This window comes from Ciconia boyciana, chromosome 1, assembly GCF_034638445.1.
Source record: "Ciconia boyciana chromosome 1, ASM3463844v1, whole genome shotgun sequence".
NCBI lineage: Eukaryota > Metazoa > Chordata > Aves > Ciconiiformes > Ciconiidae > Ciconia > Ciconia boyciana.
The window spans coordinates 126,655,681-126,680,064 of NC_132934.1; the positions used below are offsets into that span (position 1 = coordinate 126,655,681).

Below are 24,384 nucleotides of genomic sequence, written 5' to 3' on the forward strand. Positions count from 1 at the left end.
CCCACAAAAGGTAATAAATGGAATTTAAAAAAATTCCAACTTTAAATATATTGTATTCCACACAGCAGCTTTCCTCTGAGGGGAAAAACCTGACTGACAGGCAGTAGAATAAATCCTAGTGATTCTAGTTCACTAGAATTCAGTAAACAATGTTTTCAAAATTTACTTAATATTAGAAGTGCCCTCTGAAAACATCAGATGAATTGTAAGTTTTGTAAATTTTAAGTTCCGTAAAGGGAATAACATGATTTCATTTTTCTTCTGAGAGGGAATGAAACTATAACAACATAACTAAAACCAGGTGAAGAACCCTTTAAAAGTCTTCACATAAATCCATTTCGCTTCAGAATCTTCCATTAATTAACAATGATCTACTAAATGAACATGGAGAGGTTTTAAATTACAAATTTTTCATTACATTGGAAATCCCCATGAAACCATGCAGGTATCATAATTAGCAATACAAAGGCAGATGACCTCTTGGTCTTAGTTTCAGCTGAGCCAGTTCAGCAAGTAACTGAAGAGTGCAGAATTGCAAAGCTTATTTTCCTGGACTTTGGTTAGCAAAGCATTATTTAGTTGAAGGGCTGATTGAAAAACAATTCCCTATTTTTCAATTATATCAATTGACTGGAAAAAATGCGGTGATGGGGAGGAGGGTGAGGTGATTGCTTATGAGGAGGGCAAAGACAGATGACCTGTGTTCAGAGATCCAATATTTACAAAGCCAAAATACATGTATTTCAATGTTTTGTTCAATGTGCTTGTATTGATTTTTCCAAAGACCAGAGTAATGGCAGGTATCATTGTACCATACAGCTTTCGAGCAATACTGTTTTATAAAAATGAGTACTATTATCACTCTAATAAATATTTTTTTCTGTGGGAATTTGTTGAATTTATGAATTCTGAAGCTGCGAAGAGAATAGACCTCATTTTTTCATACCAGATAATATTTCTGGTATTTTTCAGAATTTCCAAATAATAAAATAAAGGTTTGTTTTAACTGGCAAAATGTTGGGCTCAGCTGATTGGTAGGCTGGGACTTAGGGGAATATATGTAAAGATGACATAAACCACACCTGTACATATTCAATACAATTATGCAGTACTGTACTAGAAAGCTGTCTAATCACTGCTTTATATTGCAGTAGCTCCCAAGGACTACAATTATAGCTGGACAGAGGTACTTCCACATTACATCCACACTATTATCTTTTTTTCTGAACCCATGCTCTGTTTCCTTTGCTACGGTAGCAGCTGGGAAGAAGTGTTATAAAAGTGTTTGTGGCAGGTGTACCTTTTCAAATGGATGATTCTTTCCTAAGCTGTTTTATGCTCACTTTAAAGGCTCTGTTGGCAGAGAGGATAGTCTGGAACCATAAAGTCATGGAACAGACATAGTTATCTATCATTTAGAACAAGAACTGGTCCTTAGTTGGTCATGGGTTTGCACAGTGCATTTCGTGTAAGTTTTTATATGCTTACAGTGCTTTGGTTTAATGTTATTATGACTCTGCTACTCAAAAAACCCAAGAAATAGAAAAAGAAATCTGCAATAGGAAAGGAATGTGTTAGAATGTCTGTCACAGAAATATACTGCTGTACATATCTCACCTAGCAGCAAGCAATTTTCAGTCATGACAACATTTGATTGTATATCAAAACAGTATATTGAATATTCCTTTGAAGCATATCTCTTTGTCACGCTCATATAAATGTGTCTATATCTATTCTTCAGTTTTCATCACTAGATTTGAAAAGATTTTCCTTTTTAAAATCAGTGAATACTACTTCTATTTCTTTGTCCTTTGAGTTCAAAATGGCTAGAAAGAAAATACTGTGACATTGAAATGAAATTAAAGCTTACTCTTGTAAATTAGCAGTTGAAATGCTTTTGAATTGTATTTTTGAAAAACAAACAAACAAACAAAAACCACAAAACAACTTCTTATGCTAAAAAGTTAAAAAAGATGAAGGAGAGATTTTGTTGCATCAGTAATTGTAAGTATTGGTTTTGGTAGTTGAATTCAGATACCAGCAAGAAGTGTTACAGGAAAACTGGGAGCTAATTAAAGAACTCACTGTGTTGAACTCATTAGGTTTTTCCTGAATTTTAATCTGCTGTACATTTTTAATTGTTTGCACAAAAGCTGTGTCATATTAAGACTATGTTTCTGGTTTTAGTGTCATATTCCTGTCAGATGTCGTTGGAGAGTTTTGGTACGCACTGAAGTTGATTGTAGAGAAACCATTGCCAACTAGTCTGCCTGAAATAGAATGTGAGCTTGGAAAGTAAGTATGTAGTTCATAATGCTGAACTTGGTCACTGGTTTGAAGTATCATGGAAAACATAAGAAGAGTTTACATCAAAAAGCCAGAATAGTGCTGTATATGTACTATAAGAGTTTGTAGATAATTTTCATATATACAAGTGTAGATAAGTGAAATTCTCCTTGCAGAAGAACAATTGAAATGGAATTGTAGCCTACATGTAGACTTTATCTGCAGTCTTTATATAGAAATCACTCTGAGGATGGATCTTTATGATTACATTCACACTGCAGAATGTAATCATAAACATCCATAATACGAAGTTCTGTAGGTTTGTTTTGTTTTCTGTTTCTTTCCTCTTTCTGAACTAGGAATATATCTGACAGTCCTGCTTTACAAATGCTTGTATACCAGTTATCAATTTCTTGTAACCTCTCAAGAAATGGCAAAGTAATACAACTTCTGTCCTGCAGATCCTGGGGGTATACATGGCTGGAACACTGCAAGGGTTAAGAAAATTAGCTACTTAGAGCAGACAGAGAAATGAGCCCAATTCTTGTCTTCCTTTAATAAAATGTCATCTTGCATTTTGATAGCATAATTTTCAGTTCTGACTTTCAAGATAGAAATCAAAACTTTTAGGATAAGACTTTCAAGAATGCCAGAATTTCAGTAGTGCTCTTCCACCTATTACTTCTGCTTAGTAGTAGATTCTGTGGACACACTGCTCTTCTGAATGCTAAATTCCACTTACTTCTGTATATCTTATCTTTGACTAAATCTATAATCAATATATAGTACAGACTGAGCAACAAATGTTGTTAGAGAGTACAACGTGAAATTTTACCTGATTAAATTTTTGTGAGTGAATATATTCTGCTGTTCATATATGATGCACAGACCAGAGTTAACTGGCAATGCCTTTGTTACTATGTTTTTCTAAGAAGATCGGTAGGGCTGTCCTTTTCCTGGTTTTTACTTTAAAATTCTGGGCTGACTGGAGTAAAAACCATAATTTTTCTCTAATATGTAGGCTGACACTGTTAGGAGTTAGAAATAACTTAAAACCTTTTCATTCAAACGATCTGGCATTCATAATTTTCTCTAGCATGCACTACCTGTGAACTACATGCACAAATGGTCTGAGAATGGCAAGTCATCCTTTCCTACTGCAAATAAAATATATGTTGGAAAGGATTAGCTCCATTAACTACAACACTTGTCTGTCAAAACTATTATCTCAAATTCATTGAATTCTATGTTTTATTTTTTCAAATGAGATTTCTTTTCACTTTACAAGTAGATGCATGTTGTAATTCCTATGCATATGTAAATTAACTCATCTACATCTGCCCTGCGCAGATAATGGTGGAAGAACAAAGAAGTACTATTTAGTTTAATTATTAGCAACAGCAGCAACAACAATAACGTATAACAGGAAATTAACAGTAGTCTCTTTCATATATCTTTTAAAATAAATATTATAAAACAGTATAACAAAACTGACAAACTTCCTTTTCTGTTTGCATTATCTGCCATATTCTTGGTTTCATAATTTCTCCTGCTTTTTGTTCAGTTATTTCCTTCAACACTCTCCTTTTCCCAGAAATTTATTTCTATTGTGTCATCAGCATAATGGCCTCTTCTTGAAGTGCAAAATTTTGGACAATGTCACCGATGACGGCACTGAGGTTACAGTTAAATTACTGAGAATCGCTCTGCCTGCTGAAAAGATGGCATAGTCCAAGTAAATTGGCTGCATTAATGTATGCTGAATATGGAAAAGCAATGCAGGTAGACATTTCTGTGTTGTCTGTTTAAGAAAGGTATCAATTTGTTTTGTTTTGAATGGGTGTACTTCCTTGCTGTGATCCCAGAGACGCGGACTGTAAATGTCATAAAATGAAGCATTTCTGATTGATGAAGCTTTGTGGTCCTTTAAGAGACTAAATTCCATTCTGCCACCTTTTCCTTGAATGCGGAAGAAGCATTATCGTATGTGATATCCTTCTAAGAAGAATGTTTTTCATTATGTGCTTGCCATATTCTTTTTGATATCAATCTGAAAAATTTAAGAATTTGTGTCCTTGAAACATCACTTGGAACTGGATTAGGAGCCAAGAACCCATTGATACACTTGTAATCAATTTCTAACCAATTCTTGAAAGAGAAAAGAACAAATTGGGACAGTTTATCTTTTAATCCTTCCTCAGATACCCTAACATTCTGGGTTTATCACAGTCAGATCTGCTTTTTGTTTCTGTCAAGGTAGATTTAACACATCCTTTAGCATATGCCTCTAAGCAAGGAAACTTTCTACTTGATATTCTCCATTTTCATTTATCCATCCTGTTATGGGCTTCACAGGGGAGTCATTGAAGATGAGTCAGTTGAATGATGTTCAGAGTGGTCTTGAATTTACTGTCATATGCAACAACTTTTCCTAGCGTAACCATGGTGGTCAATCTGTGTGGGGTGGCAGAGGTTCTTAATGGATTTTGATCACTTGAGGAACCTTTAACAGTCAAATAGTTGCTTACTGATATTTCAGATATTCCAACACAGTTTTTCCTTTGACAAAGTATTATGTATGAAAGAAACCAGACAAAAATTAAAGGCTAGAGATGGTAAATGTGAAAAATGGGAATTATCAAGTGAATCTGAAGTTCTTGTGTGAAAGTTTCCTGGTATTTCTTTACTCTCTGCTGTTGAGACCTCAGTGATACAATGCTTTGACAGTCTTAGTCAAAAAAAAGTCTGCCACTCAGCTGCTGGGGATTTGTATCACTGCATATGTTGCAAGGACCCACCTGCACACAAGTTTTAGGGCCTGAAGTTACAGTCGTAAAGCTTGACTGAAATGCCTTCTCTTCTGGATGTTGCTTTTTATATTTTCTTTTTCCTTACTGATTTAGCTATGATTAACTGACTAATTTTTTCCAGAGGATAAATATGTGGAGCAATCTGGCAGTTGACCTGCCACAGCTTTGACTAGAGGGAATATCCATTAGGTAGATAAATTACGGCAAAACCAATATATGTATCTCATTTTTCAAACTCTTCTTATTTACTGTTATCACTGATTCACCTTGAATCTCTTTTCTGTGTCCCTTGGTGTTATAACGAGAATGTGATTTATGGTCATGTATCTTTCTTAAAGGCAAATAATATATTATTTTGATCAGAATAGAGGAATTTTTGCAAGTCTTACAAATTATTTTCAAAATTGTGCTCCCTATTGAAGGTATCTTGTGTTTGTTTATTCTTTAATTAGAAAATAAAGGACAGTCTGTAAAATAGAGTGCCAGCTGATTTAAAGCATAACATTTAGGCAATCAGCATACTCCAATCTTTGTTCTGGGACAGCCACAATACTCATTAAAATATATAATCTACATGTGCAACATCATGATTTTCCATTATGCTATAATGAACAACGCAACAGTTGTACAAAATGAAGCAGATTTTGAGTCCATGCAGAGAAAGAAAGAGGAGAGAAGCAGGCAGAACCTCCATTGAAATGGCTGATGTGGAACACTAAGTTTGTTTTCAGATCTCAAGGTTACAAGATGATCAAGAAGAATGGTTGCCTAGTGGCACTAAATCAAAAGCTATTGGCAGCACCACTTAATTACAAGCTTTTCCTGTAAGCCATTGCTTAGACAAAAAGGAGTTACAGATATCATTTATCTGATTACCTTTAATTTCTGTCCAGTGCTTTTCCTGAGGCAGACTATGAGTCCATGGATAGACTACAGAATAATAAGACATACTTAAAATTATTTTACTTTTTGGAACCAAATTTTGTTGTTAGCCTTGGCACTCTGAATTATCTATTTGACTAAAATGTTTTATTCCCGAGTTAGATCTACAGAAAGTAAGAAAGGAAAGGTGAGCCATAAATCTGCAAATTGGAGCCTAGGAATAAATGTGAAGCTGTGGTATTGGAGACACTAGGATTCGTTTTCACATCGTCCTATCTGAAAGTTAGGCATTAAGTTTAAGGCATTAAGTTTAGGCTCCTCCTGTAGAGAATGAAAAGTGATTCCACATCTTAGTGATCTACATTAGGATCAATTGTCTCTGACTATGTTTTTCTCCTTGTTGAGTATTGAGGGAGCTAGACAGTCCTTTTAACCAACTAACTTAAACTAACTTCCTGGCAACTGCAGTACAGCAAGACAAATTCTGCCCTTATGAATGATCCAAGTATTAGAATGGTTATTGCTACCAGGTTTTATCGTTATTAATAATTATTAATGCTATTAATTAATGCTATTAAGTATGTGTCCATACTAGTGGAAAAATACTAATGCAATAAAACATAATTCTTATTTTAAAAAGTACTCATTTTTCAAGAAAGAAAACAAGTGATGAATAACACAATGTAATGGAAGAAGTCTTGTAATTAATAGTCATTGCATATATGTATTTTTTCCAGATGGGCTCGTCTATACATACCTCTCTCTAATCCTACACATGAAGCTCTGGAGCTAGAAATTGTTAACAGCAATCCTAGCAATTTTTCAACTGAGACTGATCCAAAACACCCTGTAAGTAAGATTTCTGTGCTTTCACAGAAGTGATAGAAGAGAGCTTTCTTTTCAAAACTTATTGAATTGTGTATCATACTGTGGGTTCAGAATACACAACGTAGTCTCAAGGATTAGAGGCATTATAAGTATGTCTTGAAGACATTTTATAGCTTAAGGATGAAAACAATTAAACTTGAAAAACAATGCAAGCTGAAATATAGATGTTTTATTTCCCTGGAACTCTTTGTGGAATGGTTTTGAGAAGGGCTGTGGTGTTGGTTGCAAAAAATATTCAGGAGATATTAGAAGGAGAAGTTGTAAACAAACTGGCTGTATTAGAAGCTTCACAAGTTTCTAAGAATCAACAGGATAACTAGGTAAACATTTAGGTAAGTAGATAAAATGTTAATGTAAGAATATAAGAATATCTCATAGTAATGCAGTTATAACCAACCTGCAGGGCCTATGAATAATAATTTGATCGATTTAGCTGCAAGGAAGCATCAAGCAAATACCTGGAATAATTTTATTCTCCAAACTCACATTTACCCTGAGACAGATTTCTACTGAGAAAATCTTCATCCTGTTCCTATTATGGGCACTACTTTTTCCTCCTCAGTTGCAGAAGCCCTTCCGTCTTGCTGCCTAACATTTTTGTTCTTTCAAGGACTGAGAGTTGTATAGATGGGCTCAGCTTTCATATTGTCATTGAGACTGGCTAGAGTTCTAGACGGTCAGGATTCTGAAGAATATTTGTTATTGACCATTGATTACTAGTTAATGGTACAGGTCCTATAAAGAACTCTTTGGATGTTATTAACAGTTAATGCTATTAAATATGTGTACTTTTTATGATGGGGAGGTGAGAAAAGGGAGGACAGATGCATGGACACTCTGGTGCAAGGGGTTAGGGGGACCTCTTATCAGGATGTGAATATAGAACCTTTAATGTGAAAAAAGAAAATGAAGAAACATGTTGTAGACAAGAAAGTAATGGCAATTGCACCTTTTCTAGACATGAGGAAGATAATACAAGGAAGACATACACCAGAGCTGGTTTGTTTGTGCAAACTAGTATAATGGTCAAAGGGAGGGGAGAAGAATATTGTAATAAGATCCTAAAATAAAGCTGAGAAGGTAGGAAATGGATTGTATGGGGAAAATAGAGGAATGCTATAAAGTCATAATATGTGCATTTTTGGCTTTCAGAAACTAAACAGCTTTCAGCCTCAAATATAGCAGTACAAGACCAAATGTTCTTAAAAGGGGCTCTAAAGATAACAGCTAAAGGAGATCACACTTATTTACTGAACTGCCCTATATTTTTCATACATAGTATTACATTAAATTAGAAGTATAAAATGTGAAGTGCTTATTTTAGTCTGTCTTTTATGTCATGCATATTAACACATCTTCATACATTTCGTTAAAACTTGACAAGTCCTATTACTTTCATCAACTGGTATTTGAATAGGAGCTGAGAAACATAATGGATGCAAACGATATTAATCATCTAGGAGTAATATACATGTTATGTTTAGGTCATTGGCACAGAAGTGGATTAGATTTAATTATAGTGACTTTTGGCCCCTGCAGATTGCATGTTACCTTGTCCAGGAAATTAAAAAAAAGCCAAACCACAACTTCTCCGTTCAGCTTTCCTCATTTGACACCAGAGATTCACATATCACCAATAACTATATTACATTGCTTAGGAAAAGACACATTCCACACTAACTGCAGTAATTTTCTTTCTTTTCTTTCTTTCTTTTCTTCTTAATAGACTACTCAGTCCTATATATCATTTATGCATTGAATTCTGAAATGTTCTTTGTGAATTACAGTAGTTCTTCCAGTTAAAGGATAGCTTTGGTGAATTTGCTATAAGCAACTACCTAATATTTACTTCATGTATGTGTCCATTTTTGAACTTGTTTCTTCCATTGCAGACCCATGTTTGGAGAGGTAGTGTGATTTCCTTCACAGTTTTGATGACAAAGGCAGGGGGTGGCTTTTAAATACTTGCTGCTTCTCCTGAATATGTTGCATCCTAGGTTTAGTCCCTCCATACAGCACTGCTTTCAACTTCCGGAAGATTACTGCTTGTTCTTATAAACTGTAACCTGTGTTTCACGTATTAGTTTATATTAATACCTGTTTCAATGTCTTTGTGATGTGTGGAAGAAGTTTCCCATCTTAATTATTCAAGTTTCTGTGCTCTTTAAAGCAAATAATGTTTTCTTGTCAGCAGAAAAATTCTGATTTGAACTATCCTCAGATGAAATGCAACAATAAAGAGGAAATTATTAGAACAACAGCTTGAAGATGAGATTGTCCAATTAAGATAGGTAATGTTTGAAGAGAATTAGTAGAGTCATTTTAGAATTCTACATATTCTAAATCAGTAATTTTAATGTTTCATATAATAATCCATATTTGGTTTTATGTCATCTAAGATGTAGAACTGTTGAAGATATTGGGCTGTCAGTAAGAAAATATCTCAAATGGATTTCATCAGTCACTGAGTTATGTTAGATAAAACAGATTCAACAGAGATATCAGAGAAAATTTTATCCTTCCTAGAGATTAATTGCCTAAAATGTAACCAAAATTTTGACTAATATTTCAGAATTTAAACAAATTCGAATATCATATTTGTCATACTTCCATGTGTTTGGAAGCTTGTTCCAGTTTCAGTTTGCAGCAGAAGGCATTACTGAAATACCACAAGGGATCATTTTCTATAGATCTGATTCAACTTCAAGTACTGACATCATTAATAATAGGCTTTCCTGAGGTCTAGTTGAATTACCCTCAAGTATTCCTGAACTTCTGGGTGCTTAATGAAGGCTTTAAATCTCTTGTCAGCTTCATGTAAATTAGAAGCAGCTCCATTAACTTCTTTGTAAACTGATGAAAATGAGAAAAGTATACGTATCTTGTTAGCACCTTTGCAACTGTAGCCTAAAACAGCTTTAAATGGTATATACCATCTTGGTTTTCTTTCAAGAATTTGAAAAAAGTTTTGAAGGATTTCCTTTAATGTGATTTGGATTTCATATCTTTTTTCTTTTTTTTTTTTAACAAGCTACGCCTAATTTTTATTTCCCTTCTTGTCAACGTTACACTGTATGGGTTAACTTAACATCTTTATAAATGCTGCCAAATTCTCTGAAAGTTGCAACAGAAGTGAACTCCCATAAGTTTGCTGCAAAATTCCTAACTTGTTTTTCATTAGCATATTGAGCATTATGATTTTCTGGGGGAACAGTCATTGGGATGTTGAGTTTTGTGTTTCTTTCCTAACCACAGCTTTCTTTATCTCTAGTAGACAAGGATTCATGTTCAGCACTTAACAGATGAAAATTCTCAATCATCAGTAATGCTGTGTTCCCCAGCTTACTTCTTTCCCTCTATATAAATACATGCACAGATTTCACATGTACGTGTATTATATTTTTACGCACATATTTTTATGAAGTAACTTAAATGTACAAAAAACTCTTACAAATGGGATCATCTATATTGCCAAAAAGAAACATGCTTTCACTGTAAGTCTTCAGCTTGCTATTCTCCTGGCTTATAACTAGCCTAAACCTTTTTCATGAAGCTGTCTTCCATCCTGATCGGCTATGAAACACAATTTTTATTGAGGAAAAATAACTTAATAAAGAAGAGCTGGCAGAGAGGAGTGCAGTCTCAAAGTCTCTGTGTGCAAGCAAACTTTATTGTTTTGTTAATGACCGAGGATTGTTTCGTATAGAGTACAGAATAAACTTTTAGATTTAATGAAAAATTTCCCTCCTTTGTTGGATTTATAACAGGAATAATGCATGTATAGTTGCTCAGTCTTCTTCAGACTCAGTTTCTGTAGTTGAACAGTTATATCTGAGATCTTATGAAGAGCAATGATACCAGTTCCCTTTCACATGAGTATATTGGAAGACACTTGTTTATGTAAACAAAACAAAAGGCAGGGGACGGGTTAACTTCAGGATATTTTATTGAATGATTGTGGCAAAGTGTGACCTTCTTTAAACATGTTGTTACCGTTATTTCTCAATTCTAGTTTTTAAAGCAATTTATTCTTTGTTTTTCAGTAGAAAGTAAGTTCTTTTTTTTTACCCAGCTCTTTATTTCAAAACAAATTACTTTCTAGATACAGTAGAACATCATACTGTGTAATAAAAATAAATTTTTTGAAACAGGTCTATAACGTAAAAATTAAAAATCTTTTCTGCTTTCAGAGCAGGCAGTCTGCTGGATAACTCCATGTTGATTATTTAGATTCATTGTGTCAGTGCATTTTCTGTGTAATAATATGTCAAGTAATGCTTATTGAAAATGGAATTCCAGTCTGTTTTCATCTTTATGGGAGAGTTATTATTCCAAATAATGTAGATCTCTTAGTGAAATTACTAAATTTAAAAATTGTAGTTTTAATTTAATCATGTATTATGCTGTGACAACCTGTCTTTACCTTATTTTTTCATTTTGTTCAAAAGTATTTGGGAGGGGCTTTCTCCATTTGTAAGTCTTCACTTGATAAATAGGGCTGGCTTGTTTGGACAAAGTAGGTAGGAACTAGACTGCAAATGAAAGTAAAAAATCTCAAAAAAAGGTCTCTGGATACTGAGCATGCCCAGGAACTCACTGAGAAATGAGCTGTTCAGGCTCTTTTTAGATGATGAACAGCTAATGAACTCTGGGCAGTGGGGCAGATGGGGACGGAGGTGGTTTGTGGGAGGTGACTCTCCCTCAGGTCTGTTATTCTGGGTAATACAGCAGCCTCGCAAAGGTGACAAGCGTGGGAGGGTGGCAGTTGACTGCTGGTGGCAAATGTGCTTTCAAGTTATCACTCACCTACGGGACGTACGAGATAGATTGTGAAGCGTGGGCGACGCAGCAGCGCTGTGCTCCCCGTGTGGGAGGTGCAGGTGCTGTAACAGCCGAGTAGGAGTGGGTCCAGAGCGGCGAGCTGCATGCTCTGTGCGTGAGACCCACCTACTTACCCTTCCAGAAATGTTTTTTGTCATGCAGTGGGAACTGTAAAATTAGATTTCTAAAGTTTGAAAAAATACAGTATCACCCCCCTAATAGACAAGACAGTTAATGTCTTCAAACCAACAAACTGTTATGGCAATATTCTGATAAATTACTTTAAAACTTGCCCCCCAAAAGAGAAAAATAACATTTCAAGTTTTGAGCATTAGTTGACCATATCTGAGCTCTGCCCTCTCTTCTGCTCAAGCTAGCTCCCACTGCCCTCAGTAGGAATAGCCGTTGTTCAATGTACGCCAGCATCCCAGTCCGTAATTGTGCCGGTACCCTATAGACACACCCAGACAGATGACTGGCAGGAATGCCTGTGGCCCCGGCCCAGGTCCAGCTCTGAGATGGCAGGGAAAGGCACGGGGCAGCGAGGAAAAGCAACATAAGCCTCATCAGGGGCCTCTGCCCTGGGCTGGGAGTGGACACCTCTGTCCCTGCTTCACCCTCTGTGGCCCCCAGTTTGGCCGCAGCGCTGTGGCCATGGCCAGTGGTCCCGGTGCCACAGTGGGTCTCCATCCCTGTCCCCATCATGGCTCTGCTCGCTGTCTCTGGGTGTGGTGGGACAGGGCTACTGGTGGAGGTCTCTGCCTTGCTGCGCCATAACCTCAAGCCTTCCTCAGCCCCAAGCCAAGCACCGTACCAGAGCACAGGCAGTCAAACCCCTGGGGTGGGAAGAGGCTGCAGGGCTTGTTGGTGCAGTCAGGCATCTTGCAACCATTACATTTAGTAAACAAAATGAATGTTTTAATAACTCCTGTTCGCTGCCTGTTAGCGGCCGTTCTTCCAGGGCTGACATTTCCTTTATAAAAGGGGCTTGTTAGTGCCAGCTGTTGTAGGGTGTTGTTTTGACCTTTACTAGTTGTAAATTATATTCATTTTACAAAATACAGCTTGAGTATCCATAATTCCAATCAATCATCTTTTTATATCTTCTTACATGCAAATGCTATTTAAACATGTATGATATTAAAAGCCTAGTACTTTCTTTAAATTAAAAAAATAGACATAGTAATTGTGTATTCAGTGATGCTAGCTGATCATTCTCTCAATGCATTGGAATTTTTATTATTCATAATTATATTCTTTCACTGCTTATCTAGTTCTTGGAAACATTTATGACCCCATTGTAGTCAGCTACTTTGGTTTTCCCTGTGCAATTGAGACTCAAGTAGTATACTTCACATGAAGAGAAAACTAGCAACATCATTTACAATGTTAGTTTAGAGAAAGGTAAGCAGAAGAGAGACAAAGCACTAGTTTATTAAAACCTATGATGTATTTCCCTTATAAACCAGTTTATGTCTTTTGAGGTCAATGTGATAACCTTTTAGTGTCATCAATATGATCAGACACCAAAGTCATGTTTGAATCATATTTGAGAGAGCCGCTGTCCATGTCCTTGGAGCAATCTGTAACACCAGCTCTGTAGTTTCTGGGGAATGAACGTGCAGTGACTGCCACTAGGATTGTTTACTGCAATACGCTTGCTGCTGTAGCAGCCTATGCTTGCTGAGAGGAAAGAATACATCTGGTGGAACACATTAATCACATAAACATCAACACTGTCGATACAAAGCACAAAACAGAAACAGACTCAAAAAATTGATTCCCCCCCCCCCCCCTTTCCTTTGCTTCTTTCTTGTATTTGTACAGCTGATTGTCGCTCCTCATTCCACCACTGAAGTACCCGTGCAATTCTGTCCATCTGCCCTTGGAAGAGGCAATCACAAGGCATCAATAACCTTCAAATGTTCACAGGTATGATACTACGTTTGCTGCCCACAACACTTGGAATTCAGATTAGATAATATTTTTAACAGGCATGTAAGTAAGGGTTTCAGTCTGTAGGTCAAGTTGAAATTGAATGGCTGGATGCATAATGAAAGAGCAAATGCAAAGATGTTCAAAAGTTATAATTTGTTTTAACCTCAGTTTTACAAAGAAATTATTCTATTTACGGTATTAAGATGTGGTGTAATGGCCTAGTAGCTAAAATAAGTAATGAATAATTTTAGCTTTCTTGGTAATTAGTTCTGCTGTTTTTAACACCAGAAGACTGGCATCTCTGAAATTAACTTTCTTGAAGTTTTTCCCAACCCCAAACAAAATTAAAATGTTTCATTTTTTTATCTGATCTGAATTTTGTAAGATCATGCACTTGAAAAAGTGAATTCTTCCTTTCAGTTTGTTTGAAAATGGTTTTTACTTTGAGCATCTTAGAATTGTTGACATTTTTTTCTCTGTGAATTTTCCTAATTTTAAGTGAGAAACAAGTAAATAAACAACCATAAGTCATCAACATGACCTACTAGCTGATTAAAAATTACAACTGGAGACAAAAAGAAAAACTGATAATATGATGTAAATGATAATATGTCATCACATGAGCTGTGGTTGAATGAAGCATTTGCTTTCCGTGCAATTTCCTCTCTGTATACTTTTTGGACTCTCAGATATCCTAATGGAGTGCTGACCTGTGAATTACTCCAGTTAAGTGCTACCAGGAGTTTTCAGTAGTGTTTTAAGTAATACTGCAAAAGCAAATATTCTTTTAGATGAACAAAACAAATAGTGAAGGAAGTGATGTGGCAGCGCTTTTCCTGATAAAGTATGTTGAACAGACAGGTTATTTGTAGGTGGTGTTAGCACAGCATTTATTTTCAGGATCTTTCTTCTTAAATATTTATTAAGGATAAAAACAAGGAGACAGCAATTCTCGCATGAATAGTGTATATCCAAGGCCAGTTCAAGAGGACAGAATGTCCTTATCTCATCTGGATCCTAATGGTACACAGAAATCTTATCTATATTTTAAAAAAGAAAAAATAAATTCTTCACCAAATACAGAAGCAATAAAACAATACAACAATTCATTTAAACCTTTCAGGAACAAATTGAGCCCTGCCACCTGAATGAATCTTGTCATGCAGTGCATCTCCTTTCAAGTAATGGCAAATCTCCAAGTTTTTCTCTGCAGTGAACTTTAGTCAGTATCCCATCCTTCTGACTGCTTTGTCCAGACCCCTTTAACCGTTTTGATATATTGGTATAAGCTTTGTAATGTCTTAGTGCTCTTTTTATGCCTGAATCTTTTGAATTTTGTAAATTTTCATTAGTTTTCACTGCTACAATCCTTGCTAAATTAATCCCAGACTATTTTAGTTTGCTAATTGTTATACTGATAGCTGACAGTGAATATCTGCACAGATATAACTGCCCTTTTCAATGAAGACTTGAAGAATGTTTCTCATTGGTGGTGGATGCCTCAAACAACTTTTAATATAACCCCTCCACCCTGACATTGATATCCCTCCCTTGATTTCTCTGATTAAATATATCTGAATGGACACTTAAGGCATCTGATAGCTGAATAACTCACTAATCTAAAATCAGTTAATGACAGTACTTATAGGATAAGCCTTAACTATTTCTGATTGTGCTTCTTTGCTGAACTGAGAGAAGAGGCTCTGTGCTGTTACCTGCTTCATTTGTTTCTGGTTTGAAGCCGTATGAAGAGCTCTTCACAAAGTGAATCTGAGTTTAGCTCTAATCATTGTGAAAATCTGAAATTAAGTTTGTTGGGACAGCATAACTGAAAGGTCAGCTGGAACACAACCCACACTCGGAGTTCTAACATACCTGTATTATCCTGTTCTTTTACCACATTGCTAGCATCCAGGTGTAATGTAGAGCACTTAACACTAGTAAGTAATATTAGAGAGAAACTGAGCCCAGTATTAGATCCTATCTTGTATTATTTGCCTTAGGATTCTGGTTTTTTTAATCTTTTTTCCTCTTGATTTCTTGCACTGAGCATGCATGATCTTGAACTCTATCACAAAGTGGGTCAGTGAGGAACAGTAACTGCAGGTCAGGCAAGGCAGGCCTGTCCTATAATTTGTATAATTTTTTGATTGCCTTGTTTTATTTTCCAGACTGACGACTAATTTTGTTTGGCTCCTTCTTTAGCTGCTCAGTTTGACAAAGTTTCAGTGTGTTGTTTTAAAGGTGCTCAGCACTTGAAGCAATGGGGTTCAAAATGGCTCTGCTTGTTAACCACAAAAAATCAGTGGAAGCTACAGTCTTTAATGTTTGTAGACCATGACCCTGAGCTTTCAGCAATAAAGCTCAAACTTGATCTTTACAGCTCACCTGCACAAAATATGAACATGTGCACTCCTCCCGCCCCTGCACTATACCTCAGTGTAAAATTACTTGCTATGAGCAAGGTGGTTCACACAAATTTACAGTGGGCCTGGAAAGCATTATTAGACTAATATTGCCTTATAACTTCTGTATTAAGAGTTTTGCAAAAGAAGTTTTTTTTGTTACTGTGTTTGTAAGCAAGCACAGAGTATCAATAGCAAGCCAGTGTAGACCACTAATAATAGCTTGACACATCCAGCTTTCTGAAAGCCAGGGTCGTGGGTTTGAGCCCCGTGTTGGGCGCCAAAAGGGTCTGTCATGGTTTAACCCCAGCCGGCAACTCAGCCCCACACAGCCGCTCACTCGCTCCCCTCTGGGTGGGTTGGGGGAGAGAATTGGAAGCGTAAAAGTGAGGAAACTCCTGGGTTGAGATAAAGACAGTTTAATAGGGAAAGCAAAAGCTGTGCACACAAGCAAAGCAAAGCAAGAAATTCATTCACTCCTTCCCATGGGCAGGCAGGTGTTCAGCCATCTCCAGGAAAGCAGGGCTCCATCACACTTAACAGTTACTTGGGAAGACAAAATGCTGTAACTCCGAATGTCCCCCAATTCCTTCTTCTTCCCCAGCTTTATATACTGAGCATGACGCCATATGGTATGGAATAGCCCTTTGGCCAGTTGGGGTCAGCTGTCCCAGCTGTGCCCCCTCCCAGCTTCTTGTGCACCTGGCAGAGCATGGGAAGCTGAAAAGTCCTTGACCAGTGTAAGCACTACTTAGCAACAACTCAAACATCAGTGTGTTATCGACATTATTCTCATACTAAATCCAAAACACAGCACTATACCAGCTACTAGGAAGAAAGTGAACTCTATCCCAGCCAAAACCAGGACAATGGTCTTCTGACATGCTCATGCCTGTGTTCTAATCCTTCAAATAAGCCTCCAAAGTGTGCTCAGCCTTTTGTTTACATTTAACTTGAGGCTGATGTGGTAAGGAAGAACTTGAGTCAGGAACACAAATGCTATGGCATGCTGGCTTGGCATCTGTTGAGCAGTTTCTTGTTGACTATGACCAGCAAAGGGGCTTCACCAAGGAGTTAGTCCTGTGTTGCTTCAAAGTCTGTATAGCAGCAGCGTTCGCCTTCCCGTCAGAATCTGCATAGTGAGCAGTGCTAGCTTCCTGCTGATAAATCTGTAACCATAAACAGGCTATAGGTCATGTTTAAGTCAACAACAATGAAATAAAATGTAATTTTAAAGGGAGGTAGTTTTTAATTCTTACTAGTCTGAGTAATGCAGAAGTCCCCACAAATCAGGTGATACAAATTACTGTCTAAATCCTAAACAAAACATAGGCTCTATTTTTATATTCTGACTTTTAGTATTGGGTAGTCTCTATATCAGTATATAAATGGTTCTTCCTCTTTTTTTTTTTTTTTTTTGCTTTTCTAATTAAAATCCTGTAGCCTTGGATGACTTTTACCAAAAAATTTCCTTTGGTAAGATTAAAATGTCTTTTTTCTTGTTGGATTGAATGTTTCTCTATAAAATGATAAAAAGGGCATGCAATTTTGCTGTCCAGAGCTATTTTCTGAAGACATACAATGTGCCATTTTATTTATCCCTGTTTACGCTGAGAAGTCTCAATATATTAGTCACTTTTTACTGTAAGTATTTCCAGATTCGTTGTTAGATTTTTAAACCCTGTCTATTACAGATTTTCCTTTATTTTTTTCAGACAGGCTATGCAGAAGTAAATGCAATATTTCAGATAATGAAAATAGTGTTTTGATTTTATTTATTATTTTCTATTCTCTTTGTGATGCATACCTTTTTGAGTGATAATGAACAAAACAGATCAAATGGTTATGTTGAGCAGTTTGTAATAAGCCTCAGATTTTGGTCTGTATTGTTATTATTTAAAGGCAGCAACATGAATGTACAAATTAAACATTTTCCTTAAAATAATGGTAGTATCTTTATATTTACCATTCACCTTTGCTGCTCATTCACCTTTAAAGGTTCCATAATGAGTGGCATTATTAACATCACTCTTTATAACCTTAAAAGAGTAAATGTGGGGCAGGCAACTCTTAACTGTCATGCTGAAAAAAAAAATCAAAATTAACGCATCAATTTAATTATATTTTCCTTTTTTTCTGCTCTGTGGTGATACTCTATATCTACTAGTTCTTTCCAATATTCTCGATTCTTCTGTGTATAGTGGTTAATATTCTTTATTATCTTTGGAGTAACAATTTTAGCTTTTTGTGTGATTCTACTGCTGTGCCATCAAAGAATTATTTTCCTTCTTCCTTTGTCTTCTGAAGAGTACTGCTCACTTCATCTGCTTTCAGGTTCTAATGTATGTACTTTGAATTGCCCTCGTGCAACCACCTACATCTTTCCATTCACTACACTGGAAGCTCTGAGTAGCTACATGGAAAGTAAATACTCTGTGCTCAGAGTAGCACAGAAGTTAAATGCAAGGAGGAGATGGGAACACCTCCCAGACTGGAACTATTGATTTCCAGATAGCAGTACTTAGAGTAACATAACAGCTTGAGGGAAGAAGAAAGAAAGAAAGCAAGCGTTAAACAGCAGTTCACTTAGAAAAGAGACATAGAACACTAGAAGAAAGAAGCAGGCAAAATGCCTTAAAATGTACAGATCTGACTTGTCAAATAATAAATAATGACACATGTTTCATCTACAGCTTAAGGAGTGGATATTTTACCTTTCGGGGACTGGTCTTCCTCCTCAGCTGATGGAACCGACCAGCATAAGTGCATGTATTGGCCAGCATTCTTCTGTCATCATATCCTTCAAAAATCCAACTCCTGAAAACGTGGTGGTAGATGTTGTGCTGACAGGTACAAGGGTTTGGATTTTTTTGGGGTGGGGGGAGGAACTTAAGCTCCTTGGGTTGCATTAAAAGTGTGAGTGGGATGTGATTACATTTGCCTCATTCCATTTCCTGGCAACAGAGATATTGTGTATCATTCATGTCCACCCTGAAAAGCTCTGTAGACTGTGCTGTGGGAGCTAAGAAATAACACAAACCTTTAACAACTGTTCACAGTAGACCTCTTAGGTCATACAGCCTCATGTAGACATGCAGCTGGTTGTTGGCTGTGGATTGCACTGTAGAATTTAGGCAATAGGAGACTCCTGGGGTGTGTTTTGGGAGCTGTATGTCTAAGCCAAATAGCTAATGTTTTGTTTTGGTGTTGTTCCTCAGTTATTTTCCAAAATATTTTATATTAGTTTGTCAGATTCTAGATAGCTAAAGGAGTTAGTAAGGGCAAAACATTTGTTTTTTTCTGATTGACCTTCCAAGCAAGTATGTCTCAGCAATATTTTCAAACATACTTTAAAAAATAATATAAGATCCAGAATTATCAAAGATCGCCAAGTCACTGTCCATACTGAGATTTCACAAATGCTGTAGAACTCAAGCTCGAAGTCCCAGATTTTCCACGATGACTGAAATTTACTCAGTGAAAGAGTAAATTTCACTCTGAGTGAAGCACAGAGCTTTAGAAGGTTCTTTGAATCTCCACCTAGTCCAACATAACATGTAGTATCAGAAAAAAGGTGCCAGAGCATTTCCTGGCATCTGTGTATAAAAAAAATTGAAGATAAACCTTCCAGTGGCCCCTGACACAGACCCCATGGATGGGGAAACATGAGAGAATAGCAAAATCAAACCTCTGCAAAGGTTAAGCCAGGTTTACACACTCACGCTATGATTTGGGGTTTGTGGCACATAGAATAAGTGAAGAAATGTGACTTTTAAAAAGTATAGATTCAAGTTTATTTGTTGCATTGAACTCACGCTTTTTAATTACACCTTCTGAGATATGAATTAGAAATACAGAAATACAGCTTTGGCTGCATATACAGTTAATGTACAGGGGATTTTGGAGATTCTTTTACCTAAATGGTGCCTGGTCAAGAGCATTTTGGTCTCATGACTGAATGCTCTATACTTTTGCTGAACAAATTTTTTCAGCAGACTTTAGCGCAGTTTCCAATGTTTAACTTCTAAAATATTTTCATTCACAACTGTCACAAAATAGAGTTCCATTTGTAAATGATCAGACCACTTCTGAGTTTCTGTTAATGTTCTCTTCTGGACAACAGTGAAGGAAGCAACAGCATGCAGTGGATCCACTGTTTACAGGCTATGTAAATCATGGCCAGGATCTCAGGGACAGTGCCAGAGTTTACCTGCTGATCAGGGGACCTGTCAGAGAGGGGAACAGAGTCGTGTCCAGCTTCCTACCTCTCTGGCATCTAGGCACCCTTAAGTGACAAGGAGCATTGCAGGTTGGGTCTGCACACAGTAACAGGGCAGTTGATGCAGCAGTTGGTGTTCGGTGCACATATAGGAGGCTCAAAAGTGCTGCTCATAGTAGAAAAGGATGCGTAAATGTTGACAACACACCACATGTGGGCTAAAGAAACACATCTTGTATGTGGCACTAAGAATTTATTAACAGTCTCATCAAAATACAAATGATGAGATATTATCAGTCCAACTACAATGATACGAGCTGTCAGGAGCAGCAAGAACAGGCTGCTCCACAAAACAAAGTGAGACAGAAGCCAAAGGTGACATCAAGACTGGGAGAGGACTTTCAAACAAGGGTTGTAATCCCACAGTATCCAAACAAGAAGAACACAGCAGGTTTGGTGGCAGTAACCAATTTCAGCCAACAGTCTGGTGACTGACAGCCAAGTTCACAGTGAGATGGTGAGTGTGATCAAGCCAGGAAATCAAGGAGGCTAGGCTTGGCAAGGTGTATGGCCAGAGACAGCATACCTAGGACATAGCTTGGGCAAGGACCAACAGCAGGAGCCTGAGTTTAAATGCATCTCAAGCCAGTGGGTGGAGGCCCCAGATGCTTCTCACTCACAACTTAGCTGCTGTTTTCACAGAAGTCTGATACCAGGTTATACAGCTGCATTGTATCAGAGCAGATCTTGAACATAGGCAGCTACAGCCTTGTGTGTGGAGAAGAGGTTACAGAGAATCTCAGAGAAGGATGGTTATTGGCTGGACTGATAAATTAGCACACGTCGCTGAACTCAGGGCCCTGACCACTAATACTTTTGGTCCAAATTATCCAATTAATACTAATTGCTGCTAACTGATATACATAAATCTTCTCATATCTACCTTGTATTTATTCACAGTAAATTATCAGAGAGACTCATCAACATCCTACATTCTTCACTGGGAAGGAAATGTTGATAAAATGCCAGTTTCTTCCTTCTCAGTCTTGGATCTGCTTGGTGTGATTTTTACGTTTCCAAAAGGGTCCGTTGCTACACTTGCTTTCTTATTGGTCCCCAGGGTTAGTTCCACAATGACCTCTTTGTTTTGTTAGGTCTTTACCATATATTGTATGATTTCTTTAGGGTAATACCACAAAATTATACATCACTAAGCTGAAGCTGAAAAACAAATAAGGCAACAGTTGGCACTTCGGCTACGTGCTGTTACAGCTAGAACAGCTCAAGTCCAAACAAGGTGTGACAAGTCCCTGATGCTTTGCACTGTTGACTTAATATAAAGACCCATGGCCTGTTCTAGCAGTGGCAATAACGTATTCCCTGTACTACACCTAGATGAGGTGGAAGGAAGAAAAGGTAACAAAAGGCCAACGTAAAAGTACCATGAGGATACTTAGCAAAAAAAATTAGGAAGGCCAAAGCCCATCAGATGTGAAGACTAGCGGGGAAAGTATAGGCTCACAAGAAGGGATTCTAAAGGTACACTAGTTGCATAAGGAAGCTTAGGGAAAATGCAGATAGGTCCATTGATGAATGGGGGCGAATCAACTGGTTACAGAGAATGCAGAAAAGGCTGAAGTGCTCAATGTTTTCTTTTTTGCCTTAGTCTTTGCAAGCAAAACTTGCTCCCAAAGCAGCATGTACTGACTTGGTTTGAAAGGGAGATGGGCAGCTCACAGAGGACCAACAGGCTGTGGACTTTTTAGAGCAGCTGGATGCATTCAGATCCACAAGCCCAGATGAAATTCAGAGAGTGATAAAAGAGTTGGCCAATGTGAGTTTTAGACTGTGGTTCTCTATGAAGATTCATGCTGATCAGGAGATGTTTCTGTTGACTTGGAAAAGGCTATCTTATTTTCTTCTTTTAAAAATGATAGAAGGAAGACTGAGAGAGTGGTGGGTTGATCAGCCTCACCTCAGCCCCTGGTAGGGTCATTGGACACATTCTTTTGTGGTCTGTGTGCTGATGAATTGCACATCCTCTTGCACTCCATTTCCAAGCATATGAAGGTCAAGAAGGTAATCAGGAGTAGTCAAATGGATTTGTTAAGTGCAAGTCATGATTGACTAACGTGATTGCTTTCTATATGGAAATGAGTGATTATGCAAATGAGGGAGGAGCAGTGGATGTAATACACCATGTAAGACTTCTGTCACTGTTTCTTGTAGCACTCTTGTTTGGAAGCTAAGGAAGTCTAGGCTTGATGAACAGACTGCTGAGCGGGTTGAAAACTTGGCTGAACTGTTGGTCTCAAATGATAGTGATCAACATCTTGACAGTCAGCTGCTGGCTGGTAATGAGAGCAGTACCGCAGGGGTCAGGACTGGGGCCCTTATTATTCAAGACCTTTATTAACAACATGGATGATGACAGAGAATGCAATGTAAATTAGGGGAAGCAGCTGACATGATGAATGGTAGAGCTTCACTCCAGAGGTACCTTGATAAATTTTTGGTATACCTCTTTTTTTAATTTCTCTTGTTCATCAACTCATCATCCCTGGAGCAGCTAAAGATAGAGTAAACTTTTACGTTGTTAATAATGCAATTTGCCTTCTAAAATGAACCTTTGTATTTTCCCCTCTCATTCTATCTACCCTTGGTGCTTATCTTAGCTCAGACACTTATAGAAGCACTGTGAATTCCTAGCTGTGCAACCCACCCTATTTGGCTAGGAAGTAACTGATTGTATAATCTCTTGAAGTGTAGGTGTGTATTACATGTGTGGTGTGAAGGTTCCCATTGCACCTCATGGAGTGCAGCATGGTTTATTCTAGTGTAAAGTGCAAGCTGGTATTCTGATTTGTACAACAACAAGAGCAACTATGAGAAGCAAACTGCCTGGCTTGTTGAGCATAAATCTAGTGCTGGATAGCACAGTTTAGTACTCTAGTACCACTAAATATTATTTTTAAAGACCTAATCTAATATGCTTCAAAATAATGGAAAAGAAAAATCAAACTTATCCACAGTGCAATTTCATCAGAAATTATTTAAAGAGCTTAAATATTGGTACTAAAACCTAGTGAATTGTGATGTTCTGAGAAACATTAGCAGAAGCTGCATTGTTTAAGTATTTTAATGAAAACATAGTCATCTTTCCAACTATAGAGCATTCACTTGTCCCAGGGAGATTTTCAGTAATAGAGACAGTGCAGAGGCAACTGGCTTAGACAGTGAAAGACTGATGTTGGTTTTTATGCATCAGAATTTTTCAGTCTTCATTTTTCTTTACACATCAGTAGACCTGACATGATGATGATCTAATGTTTCTGTGATCTGTGGAATTATGAAAAGTTTTCTTTGAAAAAATAAATTTTGTACTGTGATCTTTATGGAAGTAAAACCATACTTGTCCTTTAAAGGCTGTCCTGAATTTGTTAATCAGCTTAATATGTAATGTTAATTTTCTAATTCAGTTGCTGCTGGTGACCTGTAAATAATGTTTGCTTGTTTTTAATCACAATAAGATAGTTGAGTTATGCATTCAAGCTGTCTTCTGATGTGGTTGTGCATGCTATGATTTGCTCTCTGTAGCAATATTTACTGTAATTCCTATTTCCTTCTTTCCAGAGGAAGAGAAATCAGTCTTATAAGCAAAGTCATGGATGCACAAGTTCAGCTTAGTATTTCTGGCCCTTATGTATCCTGGGAAATAATTTCCATAATGCCTATATATTTAGTTGAACTTTCATGTTCTCAAGACATAGTTTACCTGGAAAGGAAGCAAATAGTATTTTAATATACTAACTGTCCTGGTTTTGGCTGGGATAGAGTTAATTTTCTTCCTAGTAGCTAATACAGTGCTGTGTTTTGGATTTAGCATGAGAATAATGTTGATAACACACTGATGTTTGAGTTGTTGCTAAGCAGTGCTTGCTCTGGTCAAGGACTTTTCAGCTTCCCGTGCTCTGCCAGGCGCACAAGAAGCTGGGAGGGGGCACAGCCAGGACAGCTGACCCCAACTGGCCAAAGGGCTATTCCACACCATATGGCGTCATGCTCGGTATAGAAACTGGGGGAGGTGGCCGGGGGGCAGCAATCGCTGCTCAGGGACGGGCTGGGCATCAGTCAG

The 24,384-nt window shown here is 37.3% G+C and overlaps 1 protein-coding gene across 1 annotated transcript in view; it reads left to right on the forward strand.

Annotated features, from left to right (window-relative positions):
• The window catches only part of CFAP47 (cilia and flagella associated protein 47), a 354,495-nt gene that overhangs the window by 253,120 nt on the left and 76,991 nt on the right, over positions 1-24,384 (forward strand). The window contains exons 54-57 of the mRNA XM_072852476.1: positions 2,188-2,295; positions 6,716-6,827; positions 13,515-13,619; positions 18,724-18,880. Of these exons, the coding sequence (XP_072708577.1) occupies positions 2,188-2,295; positions 6,716-6,827; positions 13,515-13,619; positions 18,724-18,880 (482 nt within the window). The remainder of the gene's footprint in view (positions 1-2,187; positions 2,296-6,715; positions 6,828-13,514; positions 13,620-18,723; positions 18,881-24,384) is intronic.